The sequence below is a fragment of the Sardina pilchardus genome, chromosome 24 (assembly GCF_963854185.1).
Source record: "Sardina pilchardus chromosome 24, fSarPil1.1, whole genome shotgun sequence".
Lineage (NCBI taxonomy): Eukaryota > Metazoa > Chordata > Actinopteri > Clupeiformes > Clupeidae > Sardina > Sardina pilchardus.
In genome coordinates this window covers 6,589,650-6,607,149 of record NC_085017.1, presented here as the reverse complement: position 1 = coordinate 6,607,149, position 17,500 = coordinate 6,589,650, and the positions used below count along the sequence as shown (strand labels likewise).

The 17,500-nt window shown below is 47.6% G+C and overlaps 3 protein-coding genes across 4 annotated transcripts in view; all 3 read right to left on the bottom strand.

Annotated features, from left to right (window-relative positions):
• The window catches only part of LOC134073069 (T-complex protein 1 subunit gamma-like), a 13,840-nt gene extending 13,129 nt beyond the window's left edge, over positions 1 to 711 (bottom strand). Inside the window, exon 1 of the mRNA XM_062530024.1 lies at positions 596 to 711. Within this exon, the coding sequence (XP_062386008.1) occupies positions 596 to 626 (31 nt within the window). The 5' untranslated portion in view covers positions 627 to 711. The remainder of the gene's footprint in view (positions 1 to 595) is intronic.
• A 232-nt stretch (positions 712 to 943) lies between these two features.
• On the bottom strand, positions 944 to 8,283 carry pdia8 (protein disulfide isomerase family A, member 8). Its single transcript, XM_062529903.1, has 13 exons — positions 8,022 to 8,283; positions 7,384 to 7,462; positions 7,084 to 7,201; positions 6,730 to 6,837; positions 6,327 to 6,456; positions 6,084 to 6,197; positions 5,405 to 5,530; positions 4,939 to 5,121; positions 4,714 to 4,822; positions 4,443 to 4,571; positions 2,987 to 3,066; positions 2,668 to 2,725; positions 944 to 2,410 (listed from the first exon to the last, which is right to left on the bottom strand). The coding sequence occupies exons 1-13, from the start codon at positions 8,180 to 8,182 to the stop codon at positions 2,321 to 2,323; spliced, it is 1,485 nt and encodes a 494-aa protein (XP_062385887.1). The 5' UTR covers positions 8,183 to 8,283; the 3' UTR covers positions 944 to 2,320.
• Positions 8,284 to 8,876: 593 nt separating this feature from the next.
• The window catches only part of gon4la (gon-4 like a), a 23,350-nt gene continuing 14,726 nt past the window's right edge, over positions 8,877 to 17,500 (bottom strand). Inside the window, exons 21-29 of one of the 2 annotated variants that reach the window (XM_062529623.1) lie at positions 16,224 to 17,500; positions 14,794 to 14,896; positions 13,999 to 14,168; positions 13,380 to 13,577; positions 12,207 to 12,344; positions 11,250 to 11,504; positions 10,782 to 10,924; positions 9,924 to 10,026; positions 8,877 to 9,683 (exon numbers count right to left, since the gene is read on the bottom strand). The exon at positions 16,224 to 17,500 is cut by the window's right edge and continues 91 nt beyond it. In XM_062529623.1, coding sequence (XP_062385607.1) covers positions 9,567 to 9,683; positions 9,924 to 10,026; positions 10,782 to 10,924; positions 11,250 to 11,504; positions 12,207 to 12,344; positions 13,380 to 13,577; positions 13,999 to 14,168; positions 14,794 to 14,896; positions 16,224 to 17,500 — 2,504 coding nt within the window. In that variant the 3' untranslated portion in view covers positions 8,877 to 9,566. The remainder of the gene's footprint in view (positions 9,684 to 9,923; positions 10,027 to 10,781; positions 10,925 to 11,249; positions 11,505 to 12,206; positions 12,345 to 13,379; positions 13,578 to 13,998; positions 14,169 to 14,793; positions 14,897 to 16,223) is intronic. The other variant, XM_062529624.1, reaches the window with a different exon arrangement.

Genomic DNA, 17,500 nt, shown 5'->3' with positions numbered 1-17,500 from the left:
GGGGAGAGAACACAGAGGGATTCTTTGTTTTTAGAGCATCAATGACACAGCACATCACATAGTCACATGATTCCCATCACACTCAACATGGCCAATTATAGCCACATCTGTCAAATTCCTTAATTATCTAGCCCAAGACACTGTCGCACACATAAGCTCACTACAGTCATCATTAAGTGCAAGCATTTCGAGAAAATATCCAATCGGACGGTCACTGTGTCCTGACAGCCAGCGCTTTGTATCCAAGGAATTGGGCGTTGCTGCGTCGGTTCAACAACTGACATCACTGTCCAGTCTAGGAAGCGTTTAACGGCACACCTCAAATCATACTAACCCCCATTCCTGTATCAGTCCGTTACTGGGACGCGCACAGTGTTAAGGTATGACAGACATTCAACGTTAACTGTTTTCCATTGTCATTCTCAATAATGCTTCATAAGACCACATGCTTGTTATAGCTAGCGAGCTAGCATTACCTAGCACTACTGTAACAGGCAAGGCACAATTACGACAGTTATTAAACTACAACACCCCAACCATACCCTTACCGAAGCCATTTGAATAACACACTTTAGGGAAATGATTTCGAACTCACTCAGAACTAGGACCGGTCCGCCACCCAACATAATTTAATCGACGCGTGGTCTCACACACACTGGTTTCGCCACCGGCAGAAGAAAGGGAGGAGACAGTGGACAGGAGGCGGGAAGTGAAGCATTCAAACCAATCATATTCGAGAAAGAGTTACATCGTCTGATTTAAGCCTATCAGCAAAAGGGAACTAGACAGCTTTGCCATGGGAACACAGTTGACAGTGACAATCATATGGCCATATATGCCCATGCGTTGGTAGAAATAGCCAAGCCCGTACAGTCAAAAAGATGAACCCAACTATTACTTGTGCAGTTCAATGACTCAGCCTTAAATGAAAGATATGTACACATTGAATATTTAAGAAGCTATTTTTATTAAACCATGCCAGCATTTCTTTTGGAATGAGACATAGAAACATGAGCAAATGATATTGAGGTAAATCCCATTCCTAAGTAGAAAACAAAAACCTGGTTTATTACGCAAAAAGTACATATATCACAGTATTATGAATAAATAAGGCTTTAAAACATGATAAAATGGCAATTGCTGGAAAATCCAGTCTTTTTTTTTTCGCAAATCGTGCTTCTTGAGCAATGTCCATAAATATCCATAAATAACTAAATTACTGAATAAATAACAAGCAGCTCATCACTCTGTAAGAATATCCAACATATAACAAGGGAAACTCTGAATGTTTCCAGACATTCAAACAATTCAACGGAAGAGCATAGAATCTCTCCAGAGCTTTGCTGGGCTGTCAAATCCAACAGCTGATGGAAATACACTGCCTTGTCACATCCTACCAGTGATGCAGTCACTGACCGAGCCGTTAAATCCAACAGGCGATGCAGTGAAGGGATCAGGCCGTCATATCCTACAGGTGATGCAGTCACAGATCGGGCAGTTGGATCCTACAGGTGATGCTGTTGTGGGCAGTTGGATCCTACAGGTGATGCTGTTGTGGGCCGGTAAATCCTACAGGTGATGCGGTTGTGAGCAGTTCTTTGCAGTTATGGTTACAGCGTAGCGTTGTGACAGTAGGCAGCGGGATGTGATGGAGGCATGTCCTTTACGCCGCCATTGGACAGGGTAGAGGGTGGGACAGCGCAGAGCTCATTCTCAATAGAAACACAGCCTTGGGCCTCCACGTAACCTCTGTCAGTGGCATACACAGATGAGTCTTCAGAAACTCCATTTTAAAAAGTTACCAGGAATCCTTATGAACCGGACTATTTGTCTAAAAAAAACCCCAAACAAACAAACAAAAAAATGCTCCAATGCTAATAGCATTACAAGGTTACCAAAATTGCCATGGTATTGTTGGGGACATCAGCAACCCAGAAAGGGGTGGGTGAATATGGTGAACCCCTCCCCTCCCCTAACCCCCCCTCGGGTCCTCAGGGCAGAACAGAATCAGAACCTCTACAGAATCACAACAGAACCTCCAGGGTGGCCGCGGAGGGGAAAGAATGGCCGCCCTCTCCTTCTCTCCTCACCAGCAGCAGCTCTTGGGAGCCTGAGAGAGGCTTTAGCTTTCTTAACTTCAGCTAAAGCCCACAGTGCGTAACAGAACAGTCAAGTTAATATTGGTAGTGCTATATACAGTACACAAAAAGCAAACCAACAAACCAACCAAAAAAATAAACACAAAAAAAAGAAGAACAGGAAGAAACAGATTGCTCTCAGTCCAGTGTGTGTAAACTACATTTCCCAGAGTGCAGCAGCTCTACAGTTCCTGTCTGGCTCCATTCAGCATTGGTGCATGTGTGGCCTCCCTCTTCAGGAAGTTCAGCAAGTCCTTCACCTCACGAGCCCCCTGGAAACAACAGCATGTCAGCGTGCTCTAATAGAGATGGAAGCACTAATACGGCAGTCAGTGCGTTATAATACAGATAGAAGTACTTATACTATAGTTGGTGCATTTTAATTTCAGTCTGAATGTTCTAATAGAGATGGAAGTAATTATACTGTAGTAAAGTATGTTCAACTAGAGCTGGAAGTGGCTTGAGTTGCGGTCAGGTTGAATTACAGCATCGGACAGGTTTGGGTCACCCTTCATCACATCATACTTACATCATAGCGTCTGGGTTGATCCTTCTTCCCACTGGCAGCCAAATAGATGGTCGGGTACCTGCACATACACATACGTCAAATAGTCACACACACACACACACACACACACACACACACACACACACACACACACACACACACACACACACACACACACACACACACACACACACACACACACACACACACACACACACACACACACACACACACACACACACACACACACACACACACACACACACACACACACACACACACACCTCAGTCAGTCATACACAGACGCAGACACAGACACCACACACATCTGGCAACTCACCCAGGCACATCGTAGCCCACCGGGACATCATTGGTTGTGGCGTCCATCTTGGCAACAACAATGTTGGGGTCACTGGCAAGCTGGCAAGGAAATGACATCAACAAAACACACAACGCTTCAGTGTAACATCCTGTCTAACAAGGAGAGTAATAATCTGTAGATCTGAGGTGATTAAAAACAACAACATGTAAGTGTGATGGGGTGAGATGACATAAAAGACTACATGTGTGATGATGGCCTTAGAGGTCTGAAAGTGTGTGTGTGTGTGTGTGTGTGTGTGTGTGTGTGTGTGAGAGAGAGAGACCTGGGGCCTGTACTACGAAGGGAGCTCAACCTACCCAGATGTAACCCAGGGTTACTTTGCTAAACCGGGGTTGACAAAACCTGGTTATCTTCATTGGTGTTAATCGGTACTACGACGCTGAGTAAGAAGTTGATTTGTTGAACTGGGGTTAACCTCATCGGAGTTGGTGCGCGTTCACATAAAATGGGCGGGTTGCAGCGCAAATCACCGCTTTTAATGATGACGCGATCACGCTATTTTACGCATTAGGAATGAGCAATGATTATAAAAAAGTTGCGAGGAATTAAAACCCACTTTACGATACATCAAATACGTCGGCAGCAAACAAAGCAAGACAAGGCTGTTGGCAACGTAGGCTATTGCAGATCGGATATATGAAAGTAAAGTTTTATTTCATGTTCCTTAAATAGCCTATGTGTTACGGAGGATATAGCTTGCGGAATGTCTGAAATGTGTTGAAATAAATACATTTTGAGTTCATAAGAGTCCTACAGATGCAACACAATTCATGCCATGTATATTAATAAATATTAATAAAGGATAATTGAATGTTTAGCCCCATTGACTGATTTAGTGTATGCCTATCCTGTGAACATTTTAGATGCAACGGCAGTGCCGCTGGCAGCAGGTCAAAAATGAAACTCGAGAACATTCAGAAGGTTTATAGGCCTAGTTATAGCTTGCATTAATATTTCTTAATTATGAAAATATGTTATATTGCCAATGCTTATAGCCTCCACTTTGCCTCGATCAGCTGACAAATGCAACGAATTCCCTCGGCTGAGAATGTATAGGCTATCTTTCATAGAGAATATTAGCCTATATGGAGAAAGATTCTGGCGGTCTTTAAAAACTCTCGCCTTGCGAAGAGAGGCGCTTACAATTTGCGCTCCAATAATGTATCTTCCAAGTAGCCTACGTCGACATTGTGGGGTGTGGTTAACCGCAAACCTCGGGTTAACCAAGATCATAACCTGCTCGGAGCAGGTTTGAGATGCAGCGTAAATTGCCATGGCAGCATACCTAGGTTAAAACCTATCCACCTTTCGTAGTACGGGTTAACCGGGAAGTTACGCCACACGTGATCAACTTACTCTCGAAGTTACCCAGCTAAGCCAGTAACCCCGCTTCGTAGTACAGGCCCCTGCGTACCTGCTCTGCGAGCTCTATGTATTTGGGCTCCAGCTTCTTGCAGTGTCCACACCAGGGCGCATAGAACTCTATCAGGACGTCCTTCTCCGGGTCATTCACAAGCTCATCAAAGTTATCAGCCACCACCACCTACACACACAAAGAGAGAACAGTGCTTTCAGGGAACATAATTGGGAACAATTTCTCTCACCAGTACCTTATCAGCATAATTGCTGTAAACAATAACAGTACACAGATAGTCCTCTTCACGCACACACACACACACACACACCTTGACAGGGCCTCTGTTGTTGGAGGGGATGGGTTCTGATTTAACATATCTCTTCAGTCGTCCAGCAAAGTAGTCATCAAGGAACCTCTCCAGAGACTTCCCATCTCTCCTGTAAAAACACACACACACACACAGGTCAACTCCTCTCATGATGTGTTTGTGGTCCTCTTCTCTGTGGTCTATGGCTGGTGACACACACACACACACACACACACACACACGTACGTGAACTCCTCTCTCATGGTGTACTTGTGTCCCTGTCGTGTTCTGATGGTGACGAAGGGGAGGTCTCCTCCGTCGGACGTGCCCAGACCAAAGTCCTCCTCCAGCTCATCCTGGAAGTCCCTCCGATTGGCCACAGCAAATGTCAATCCCTCAGACAACAACCCAGACCCCACCTTCATCACCCTAGAGAGAGAGAGAGAAAGAGAGAAAGAGAGAGAGAGATTCAGCACAGTGCTTACATGAAGTGTGACTCGTAAAGACTGGATATAGTACACACTATAGTGCACACACACACACACACACACACACACACACACACACACACACACACAGAAAGAGCCCCTACTGCCCTCCGCTTCCGAGGCTCAGCTTTAGTAGGGGGATGTGTACACATACACACACACACTCACACACAGAGTCACTGCTCGCCTGCTGTTTCAGCAGTTGGGGTGGAGGTGTAGTTCACCTGTTTCTCCAGTAGTTGGAGCCCTTGGGGTTGCGTCGGTAGTCCAGGTCATAGTAGGCGGTCAGCAGGTCCCTCTGCCTCAGCTTGTCCTTATTCTCAGGGGTCAGGTGAGGACAAATCCCAAAGCTGCAGACAAGAGAGACATGATCACACACACACACACAGACACAGACACACACACACACACAGGACAAAACAGTCAGCAGCCACTGGCAGCCAAATAGATGGTCGGGTACCTGCACATACACATACGTCAAATAGTCACACACACACACACACACACACACACACACACACACACACACACACACAGGACAAAACAGTCAGCAGCTAGTGCTATGATTAGTAATGTTTTCTCCCTATGCACTAAACCTAGAGCATGGTTAGGGTGTACACACACACACACACACACACACACACACACACAGAGACACACAGAGACACGCAGGACAAAACAGTCAGCAGCTAGTGTTATGATTAGTAATGTTTTCTCCCTATGCACTAAACCTAGAGCATGGTTAGGGTGTGTACACACACACACACACACACACACACAGAGACACACAGAACAAAACAGTCAGCAGCTAGTGTTATGATTAGTAATGTTTTCTCCCTGTGCACTAAACCTAGAGCATGGTTAGGGTGTACACACACGTACACACACACACAGAGAGCTCACATGTTGTCTCTGATGAAGCGGCGGAGAGCAGCACTGGTCACAGTGTCCGTGAACTTCACCGTCCCGTCCTCAAACTTACTGCTCAGCCGTGGGGGACGGAACAGCACCACACCCCTGGAGAGAGATGGACAGGAGGGTCAGTATGGGGGTACGTACACACACACACACACACACACACACACTCTCTTACTCTGTGTCCATGACGTGTTTGAGTCCTAGTCGCACACATACACACTCTCTTACTCTGTGTTCATGCCGTGTTTGAGTCCTAGTTGCAGGTCAGTTGTGTGGCCAAAGCGGTAGTTATCTCTCATGGCTGCTGCAGCTCGGAGGAACTCAGTCAGCTGGGGGCTATCACTACTGGAGAAGAACCCTGCAGAGGAGGAGGAGGAGAGGGGAGGAGGGAGAGGAGGAGGAGGAGGAGGAGAGAAGGAGGAGAGGAGAGGAGGAGTAGAGAAGAGGGAGGAGGAGGAGGTAGAGGAGGAGTAGAGAAGAGGGAGGAGGAGGAGGAGGAGGAGTAGTGCACTCATTACATTGGCATCACCATAGTGATTATAGTTATGCTCTCACTACACTGGCATCACCATAGTGGTTATAGTCCCTCTTCCACTACACTGGCATTGCCATAGCGATTATAGTCACTCACCCACTACACTGGCATCAAAGTTATCGATGAAGGCATCAAGAAGTTCTTCAGTGGACAGGGAGTATGAATTAGGGCCTGCGTTCTTCTTCATGTACTTCACCATACCATCTGCAAAGACAACAGCAAAGCTCAGGGAAAGAGACAAGACCAGAGGAGCCTTCTCCAAACAGTGCAGATGGACGCTTTCTACGAATGCAGGAGAACTTGCAGACTCTGCGGACATTCAACTTTAACACGGAGTTAGGACATGATATCCCATTGATCCAAGATCCTCGATCCTCATGCATCTTTACACACAGACACACTCACTGCCACACACACACACAGACACACACACCGCCGCCACAAACACACCTGCAGTACGAGGCCCATCATAGGCTGAGGATTCCTCTCCACTGCGGAAGATTTTGAGCGTTGGGTAGCCCGTGACTCCAAAACGACTGCATGTTTCAGTGCTAGAGGTACAGTCCACCTGAGGGAACACAGAAGGGAGGGGAGGAGAGGAGAGGAGATGAGGCAAGACACAGGAGAAGAGAGGTGTAAGAAGATGATCAGCAATAACTGTGAAGTGCCCAGGGGACATAACTGAGAAAATTGGCATGGCAACATTTTGACGTACACAGTAAGCCAGTTCAACCAGAGAGCAGCACATACCTTAGCCAGAGCGACCAATCCTTTTAGACGAGAGGCGGCCAACTCGAAGTCTGGGGCAAGTTTCTTACAATGACCGCACCTGTGGAGGACCAGTGGGCATAGTTCTACATTAGACAAGAGACGCCGTGAAAACAACTGAAAATAGCATAACAGTTTAATAGATATACCTAAGAAGTCACTCAGCCAGAACTTAGACTACAGGAATAAACTGCAGTTTAATTTACACGAGATCATTTCCAATTAGGCAAGTTGACATACACAAGAATAATTAGCAATTTGGGCAGTTTACCGGTCTTCAAGTACCACGCTCCTTAGTTATGCTTAACTGCCTTAACATTAAACTAGAAATGTAATTTATGTAATTCTGGTGAATTACATCACAACGTAATGTCTAAAAACACAACATTCGTGTCAGGATGCCGTGCCTTAGCCAGTGCCTGTAAGCTAGCTTGTCATTTCAGCGTGTCTGGTCCGTTACTTACAGACAATTAGAAGCTAACTAACATTAGCGAGAGCTAACGTTGGCCAGCACGTACTTTAAATGCCTAGATTTCTTCCCATGCATTCTCACAATATAGTAGGAAGGGTGTTTACTTCTCCGGAGAACAACTAATGTCAACGGTAGTTATGTTCCTCACCAAGGCGCATAGAACTTCACTAGCATGGTCTCCTGCTCCGACGCCAGGTAATCGAAGTCCGCGTCTCCAAGCTCCAGCACCGCACTGCGTGCAGCGACATGGACTGCAGCAAGGAGAATGAATGACACAGACGCGGGAGTGTACAAAAGTATTGCTTTCATATTGCTCAAGGGTTAACCTGTAAACAAAAAAATACGAAACAAAAGCGAGCGAATGCAAGAGACACACGCTCACTCCCGCTAGTACAAAATATACTCTGACAAATGAGAGGTGGGACCAAGGGTGAATTCGCCGGTAATCAGTGTTTTGATTGGTTAAGACAAACACTGTTGCTGAGATGTAAGCTGAACACTGGGCGATGTCTTTGTCAGTCAAACGCAGCAATGCGACCACCGTTTGGATGGCATTCACAGGTTCTTCAAGATGACCATTACGACTCTTATGTAATAATTCAACACTGGAGGGCTGCATAGTTTTGCTGTTACATGCTATGCAATAGTTATTTGGAGTCTAACATTTCAATATTAGCAGTCTTCCTGGCCTCAAACTGAAGGTGTCACTACACACATCCCTTATCAAAAAGAATTTCAATCAGATTTTGGACATTTTTTTTTGGACAGTCCTATTGTTGCTATTGGAATCGGGCTATTTGATGAGGAATATTTGCCTACAGCCCTGATTTAATCCACTGTAGTCTAGCAGTACCCCAAATAAATAAACACAGAATAAATAATCACAAATCTACAGTAGGCCTAATACTGGTGACTTTTAACCAAACTGTTCAGAACCAAATCACAGCTTATTGCAATGAAGACAATACGATACACTAATACAAATCTTTCAAATGCTGTGCAACATTTTTAATCAGGCAAGTCAACAACATTTCTCTGACAATACAAACAATGGTAATACTTTTTAAAAGCATACTGTACACTGTACAATATTGAATAACACACGTACATGTATGTACAGCCGGCTGGCTGCCACAGCATGACTATAACATCATGTGAATATGCTGCTTTGTTCCCAAACAATCTTAACCAGAACAGGGGATGAGGCACCTGACATTATAAACAAGACAGCATAAATAAATAAATATAAGTAAATAAATAACTATTTCAAGTTTTCAGTTCTGTGCCCTTCATTGAAAGCAGCGCTCATATTGATCTCAGAGTCTGGTTCTGATTGGCCAGTCACACAGAGCGACGTCAGATGATTGGCTGAGAGTCAGAGAGAGATCCACAGACCACGGACGTGTTCAAGCCTCTTCATCTGGACCCAGAGCTGCAGCGTACTCCAAGAACGTGATTTATTGACAACCCTGAGTAAGTGGTAAACCTCCTAATAGAAGAGCTGTACTGTATGGCTTCTTTCTCCTAACAAAACAATGCCACTGGGCTCTTGTTGTAGGAGGTTTACCACTTACTCTGAGTTACCTTACCCAAGTTTGTCACTAAATCACACACTTGGAATACCCCCCTGGACCCAGAGCTGGACCACTAGATTGGTGCCGGTCGGGTTCGACAGCTGCTAATTTGGTTCTGTTCAGTCTGGGTCGTCTTTAGAGCTGGAGGAGGCATCCGTGTCACTGTCGCTCTCACTTGAACGCTCTCTCGACGATGTGTGGAACAGTCTCATCAGGTCATGGAATCGCGAACACACCTGAAAGTAAATATGGAAAAAAAAACAGATTATACAACAGTAAGGTCTGTTCAAACTATTTATTAAAGGCTGATTGGACAAGAGGCATTCCATAAGGGGAACTATATCAGGACATCCCCACTCTGATCACTTCCTGCTAACAACATAAAGCTGTGTGACTGCTGTACTATGAGCCGTAAAGCAAATATTCAGAGTTCACAGTGAAATATAAACTAATTCTCAATCCAGATGGTAAACTACCTCATTGGCCGTCTTGTTGCCCAACTGGGCGGAGACAGCACAAAACGTCCTCTGATTGGCCCCCTTCTGCTGACAGGCAGTCAGGATGGCACGGTCCGCCTCCCTGTCCCACAGGAAACAAAAACGCAAAAGTCACATGACCTACAGTACGTGCAGTTGGACTCAACCTCACAACGTTCACCATAATTTCCTATTAGCTGCGGTTTATACATCAGATTTTGCACAATTTCTTCAGCTATGAGCTATGTGTCAATCAGGAAACAACATGAAAAGGAAACAACATGCTTGTTGTATTACTCAAAAATCTCCAGATATGCATTAAATAGTACATTATTTTGTGGACCCGAGGTCCAGAGACTGGGCCCACTTTTAGAACCACTAGTTTAGAACCACTAGGTACTGTATATGAGCTGCTCAATGGTGTTTTAAGCCCCCACCATCGACTATTAGGCAGCAATGCGACGGTCGACTTTAAGGCACCTAACCCTAACCTTAACCCTAACCCTTGCCTAACCCCTCGCACCTGCTGTGCAGTGCTGCCTGGAAGACGACGTTGGGGGCTTAAAACACCAAACGGCATCTGAGATGCCCAGCAGAGGCTGGTTGTAGAGTTTCCTGAGGGCACTCACCGTGTCCAGAGGACCACTCTGGGTGCCTCTCATTTGGTATTTTATACACCGTCCCTTCCTTCCTCGATCCTCATCCTCACTGATCTAGATAGAGAATGATTGGGCGGCAACAATGGGATAGTCTATCCAGTGTTAGTTATAGATCAGAGGGAACGCCCCTTGAGGATCGAGCATCGAGGATCGAGGAGAGATGTTGAGAGGCACCCTTTCTCCCCCCGAGGGCACTCACCGTGTCCAGAGGACCACTCTCTCCCCGCTGGGCATGAGGGAGATGTTCTTGGCGCACACAATCTCTGGGTCCACAGCAGCGTTCTCCAAATCCTGAAGCGGACTCTGCTGAGCTGGGAGCCTCTCTCTGGTGTTGCCCGTGTCCTGTGGCAAGTTTCATGGTTAAGGGCCGTTCACACCAGGAGCGATAACTATGAAGATAACTGTAACTATGACGAGTGTCCACACTGACTAAAGATAAAGAAAATCCCTGCTCGTGTTGATGAATGTAATGTCTAAAATTTGACGGATTCTGATTTGACTGTCAGCTTTCTATAATTCTCTGAAACGCTCTGAAAGTGATACCCAATGGTATCGTTCTTCATGTCATTCTGTTATCGCTATCGTTATAGTTATCGCTCTTGGTGTGCATGGCCCTTTAGAACTGACAAACACCAATCAGCTCTCTCCCACTCAGGGAGCAACTCACCAGTGCGTCTGGGAACACCAGCTGCCTCCTCCGTCCCAAACTGCGGGGCAGACTATTACCACAGTCCTCCTCTTGTGCATGGATGTGAGACGTGATTGGCTGGTTGTCCTGGCGTCCAGCATCGGTGTTTGGGCGCTTCATTTCCTCTGACTGAGCAGACTCCGAGGCCTGTGGGTAAAGCTGGTGGAAAAATACCCAGAATTCTTCCAGCAAGTGGCTGTGGCTTCCCAACAGACTGGATATTTGAGCTTTGACCTAAAAGACAGAGGTAGCCAATGATAAAGAAAATGATTCAATAAATACAAGAGTGAATTCACTTGGTAATGGAGTAAAAATAAGTTATAGTATAGTTATAATAGTTCAGTTAATTGGTATTAGCCAGAAATACTTATGCCCAGCAACAGCCCTGCCTCTATTTGAATAAGCAGGTAAGCTAGCTGATATTAGTTAGCAGTGCCGTTTATCTACGAGTAGAGAAGTTAGCTGATATCTAGCTAGTGATAGCTAGGCTAGCAGTCTTGTTTCTTTATCTCTGCATGAGCAGCGATGTGGTTAGCCGATATGGGGTCATCCCTATGTTCCCCGGGTCCTATGTTCCCTGTTTTTTCCCAAAAGGGTCCTATGTTCCCCTGGTGCAATACATACCGGGGAACATAGGACCCTTTTTGGGGAAAGGGGGAAACATAGGACCCTTTTTATAATTTAAGAAAAAAAGGGTCCTATGCTCCCCAGTCCCATACAAAGTGGGGAACATAGGACCCGGGGAACATAGGTACGCTCCCAGCTGATAGCTAGCAACAGCTAAGCAAGCGGCCCTTTTTCTTTACTTCTGAATGAGTAGCAATGGGTTAGTTGAAAGCTAGCCAGCAGTATTATTTCTTTTTTTCTGAACGAGCAGAGATGCGGTTAGCTGATAGCTAGTCAGCAATATCTAGGCTAGCAGTTCTGTTTCTTCACCTCTGCAATGCCACCATGGCTAGTGCCTCCTCTCAGAAGCTTCACCACCTTACGATAAAGGGTGGAGCCTTCTCCAAAACTCAACTCCAGCTGCCGGAGGAATCGCCGACTGCGCTCGAACGCTTGCTGCTCCACCAACTACAGGAGAGCAGGGACAGAGAAGAGAGAGAGAGATGGATTTGAGTGTGGCCCCTTACAGGTGTGTGTGTGGGGGGGTCATCCCTATGTTCCCCGGTTTTCCCAAAAAGGGTCCTATGTTCCCCAGTCGCAATACATACCGGGGAACATACTGTAAGACCCTTTTTTGGAAAAGCGGGGAACATAGGACCTGGGGAACATAGGTATGCTCCCGTGTGTGTGTGTGTGTGTGTGTGTGTGTGAATTTGTTTGCTGTGTTCGAGTGGGTGTATGTTCTCACTGTGTGATATATGTGTTGCGTAAGTGATGTGTCTTTTTGTTTGCGCTCGTATATGTGTGATATATCGTAATTTCCCAACTATTAGCCGTGGCGTATACGTTGATTTTGCTAAATTTCTTCAGCTAGCAGTTAATATGGTATTAATATGGTTCTGTTTCTTTTAACTTGCATACAACACTGTCCTGGCTGCGGCTAATACACAATGTGGCTTATAACACAGGTAATTACTGTATGTGTGTGCACACCAAACCATACTGGTGAGAATTTGTGCATGTGTAGGAGTGTGTATTAGCTCTGACTGTGTGTTGCATGTGCTGTGTAAGTGATGTGTGTTGGCGGTTTTGTTTGTGCTCATATATATGTGTGTGTATGTATGTATGCATGCATGCATGCGTGTGTGTGTGTGTGTGTGTATGTGTATGTGTATGTGTATGTGTGTGCGTGACGTTTGTGTGTGTATGTGTGCGTACCAGACCACACTGGTGAGCCTGCTATATGTGTGTGTGCGTGTGTGTGTGTGTGTGTGTGTGTGTGTGTGTGTGTGCATGTGACGTATGTGTGCGTACCAGACCACACTGGTGAGCCTGCTATATGTGTGTCTGTGTGTGTGTGTGTGTGTGTGTGTGTGTGTGTGCATGTGACGTACAGTATGTGTGCGTACCAGACCACACTGGTGAGCCTGCTATATGTGTGTCTGTGTGTGTGTGTGTGTGTGTGTGTGTGTGTGTGTGTGCATGTGACGTATGTGTGCGTACCAGACCGCACTGGTGAGCCTGCTCCGGCTGCAGGAAGGCGGCAAAGTCCTGCAGCAGCTCGGGCCAGTGCTGGAGTAGTGGTCGCAGTCGCTGGTAGAGCTCCACGGGCGTCCGGCCCTCGGGCTCCCGCTCAAACGTGTTCAGCACCCCCAGGAACTCCTCCACCTTCCCAGGAACCACCTGGAGAGCCTCGCGCACCTGTGGGGAAGGTCAGCCAGAGGTCATGTCTTTTTTTTTTAAAGTATATTTTTTGGCCTTTTTGCCTTTAATGTTATAGTACAGTGAAGAGTAGACAGGAAACAAGTGGGAGAGAGAGATGGGGTGGGATCGGGACATGACCGCAGGCCGGATTCGAACCTGGGTCCCCGTGGGCACTCGGACCCGTATATGGCACGAGCGCTGTAGCCTGCTGCGCCACAGCACCCCCCAGAGGTCATGTCTAAAAGGGCTCCATGCTACCATGGCTCTGCTGCCAGACTGATTTCCAGTTAGAGGCGTGCGCACACACACACAGACACACAAACACACACAGACACACAAACACACAAACACACACACCATGAAACAGTCCACAGGCTAAGGGCCACATGAATGTGTGGCAGGTAAACACCACACTTACCTTCTCCAGGTAGGCCTGGGCAAACGCCACTTCTTTAGTCTCCTTGCGCGGGTCGTCATCGAGGCCGGCATCCTCAGACAAGGGCACAGGTGCCTCCTCAACACCAACCTCCCGCGCTGCAGTCCACTTGTCACCAGAAGAGGGCGCTCTCTCCCCATCTGAGTCAAGAACTGGAGAGAGAGAGGGGACATGATATGGTTGCCACGGTGCCTTCTAACATCTGTGCCTGACTGACATTTCACCTCCGCCAAGGAGGTTATGTTTTCATCTGGGCTTGTTTCATTGTTTGTTTGTTTGTATGTTTGCCTATTTGTCTGTTTGTTAGCAAGATAACTCAAAAAGTAATGGATGGATTTCGATGAAATTCAGGGAAGGTCTGAAATGACCCAAGGAAGAATTGATTACATTTTGGGAGTGATCCGTATTACTGCCGGGATTCGGGAGCCGTTTATGTCTTTCGCTTAGCGGTGTAATGGCATGGTATGGCCACGTGGTGGTAATCTGAATAGTTTAGGTTCAAATGTATGACAACCTAGCAACACAGGCGGAGGTCTGCGCTCTTTGAATGCTTTTCTAGTTTAAGTAGGCGTAAACTAAAAATAGACTCAGTACAGCGTAGGCTGTCCACGTCCTTGTCATCACCCCACATAGCATCATTAATATAGCCTGCCAACCTTCCCCATTTACCCTCTGTGTGTGTGTGTGTGTGTGTGTGTGTGTGTGTGTGTGTGTGTGTGTGTGTGTGTGTGTGTGTGTGTGTGTGTGTGTGTGTGTTGCAGCTGCTTTGAGAGGTACCTGATGTAGCGCTGGTTTTCTTCAGACTCTTCTCCTCTCCTGATCTCTTCTCTGCATCACACCTTCCCTTCCAGGCAAGCCATGACAGTCTCTCTATGGTCTCCTGGTAACACACACACGTCATTTCAATAAACACATAAGCCTGACAAATACTGACAAACACTCTCTCCCTCCCTCCCCCCTCTCTCTCTCAAACAAGCAACTGGTACCAAGTCCAGAAAAGTACTGGCACACAGCATTCATTACTGATAAAAAAAAACACAGGCTTTACAGTAGTGACGCACACACAAACACACATATGCAATGCTGCAGTGCAGTGACTGTGAGTGATGTGGCAGTGTAGTGACTGAATTATGTTGCAGTGTCGTGACTATGTGAGTGATGTTGCCGTGTAGTTACTCTGTGAATGATGTGGCAATGTAGTGACTCTGTGAATGTAGTGACTCTGTGAATGATGTGGCAGTGTAGTGACTCTGTGAATGATGTTGTAGTTTAGTCAGTATGTTTACATGCACAGTTCAGTTGAGCTGCAGTTATAGATCGGCTGGGTTATCTGACAGGACGACAGTCCTTGTCCGATTATATACGCACTGGAGGGGAATCGCTTTATTTGCCGAAGTATGCATATTTACTCCCCTACGCTAGATGGCGATGTTCTCCCCTTCCTGATCACACCGAACACACGAAAAAAAAAAAAAAATCCACAATAGCTTCATTAGCTTGCTAACTAGTGAGCTTTTTTTCATCAGAGTAACTAAATGAAATAGTTGAATATTTTCGTGTGGACATTGAGGGATGTAATTTGGTTGTAAGGCTTAGGTAGTTTTAGCTTGCTAACCAAGCTAAAAGGGCCAAAGACAGTGCAGACTGTAGTACTATCCAGAGACAGGCCTGCTCAGAGGGCATATGCTATTTTGAGTCCGATTGAGCACACGCATGCAGGAGTTATTCAGCCTTCGATCACACTATCTGGGTGTGTTAGTCCAGCTACAATAACTCGGATTTTGTGCTTTTTCAGACGGACTAACATTTTTACCTGTATCTAAAAAGTTTGCTTTTGGTCAGACTAACACAAAAAATTGTCCCCCCCCCCCCCCCCCCAAGTGTCTTGTAAACGTACAGAGTGACTGCATGTAAACAATGTTGTACTGCAGTGACTGTGTGAATGGTGGTACTACAGTGCAGTGCTGTGAATGTTGAAGTGCAGTGATTATGTGTGAATGATACTGCAGTGCATGTGGTGAAGGATGTTGCAGTGCAGTGATTATGTGCGAGTCATGTTGCGGTGTAGTGACTGTGTGTGAAAGATGCAGCACAGTGCAGTGACTGAAGAACAGACATCGGCTGTGGCAGGGATGAGATGAGGTCCATGGCTTGATGGGAGGGTCACATGACGTGACGTGACGTGACGTGACGTCCGAGGGTCTAACCTGCAACTCTGGCACAGATAACACGGACTCTTCAGATGCCGAGGACATCGTTTCTAGAACATTCATCACCTCATCTCTCTCGGCCTCGCTGTCGTCGTTGTCGCCTTCCTTCTGTGTCTGTCTGTTTCCTGTCTCCTCTTCGGTCCGTCCCTCAGTGACCTCAGAGTTCCTGTGTGATGTCATCCTCTCGCCACCAGAGTGGCTGTCCTCCCTGTCAATCTCTGTAACCATGGCATCAGTGCAGCTTCTGAGGCTGGGGGTGGGACTTCCCGAGGATTCCGAGAGCATCAGGAAGGGGCCTTCATCTCCTTCACCGGACCCATACCCCTCCTCCTCCTCCCCTTCCTCTTCCTCCTCTCTCTGCCCCTCGTCTTCCATCCCCTCCTCTTCCTCAGTCACAACAGTTCCCTTCTCCGCCAGCCCTCCTCCACCTCCTCCTGCACCTCCTATTGTCTGTGGCTCCATTCTCACAGCTCCTTGCATCTCCTCTGTGATTGGTTGCTCCCCCCGCATCCCCCTCTGTGATTGGTTGTTGCTCCTCCTGAGCGTTCTGGCCTGGGCTTTGCCAGTGGTTGCCAGGGGCAACGGTGCGGGGTTGGGCAGCAGCAGGCCGGACGGCACCAGCACCAGCTGAGGCACTTGGGTAAGGCCGTGGGGCGTCGGGAACGCCGGCAGCTTGTGCAGTCCCATCAGGGTGTTGCAGTGCTGACTGACGGCGCTCTTGCCCAATGGGGTGGCTTTGGGAGCCAGGGGAGCCAATCTCCGTGCAGGAGGCATGGCCGGAGGGGCGGGACAGACTAAAGGCGCTGAGACGGGCAGGTTTAAGATCAACCCGCCGAGCCCCAGTGTAGGGGTGATGCTACCTACCAGCGCCCGTCCTTGACCAGTCACACACACCGATCCGCCTCGACCCCTCACATACACTGGTCCGCCACGGCCCCGCACACACACCGATCCCCCTCTCCCGGCGAGCGCCCTGGGGGTTGGGGGCGTCGGGCCTGGAGAGGGAGCCGGCTGAATGGGCTGCAGTTTCCCCTCCTGCCTCCAGGTGGCGGTGAAGAGGCGCTGGCGGCGCTGTGGGCGTCGGGGCTTGGCGTGGGGGGCCCTGGGCCTCGGAGACGAGGGCACCCACTTAAACCCGCTCGGCTGCATCACCAGCCTCTCGGGCAGGATGGGGGGGTAGCGCGTGCCGGGGGGGAAGCTGTACGGCCGCGGGGGCGGCGGGGGGAGGAGGGTTTTGGGGCAGCTGGGCTCACTGGACGGGACTTCCCCTTCCG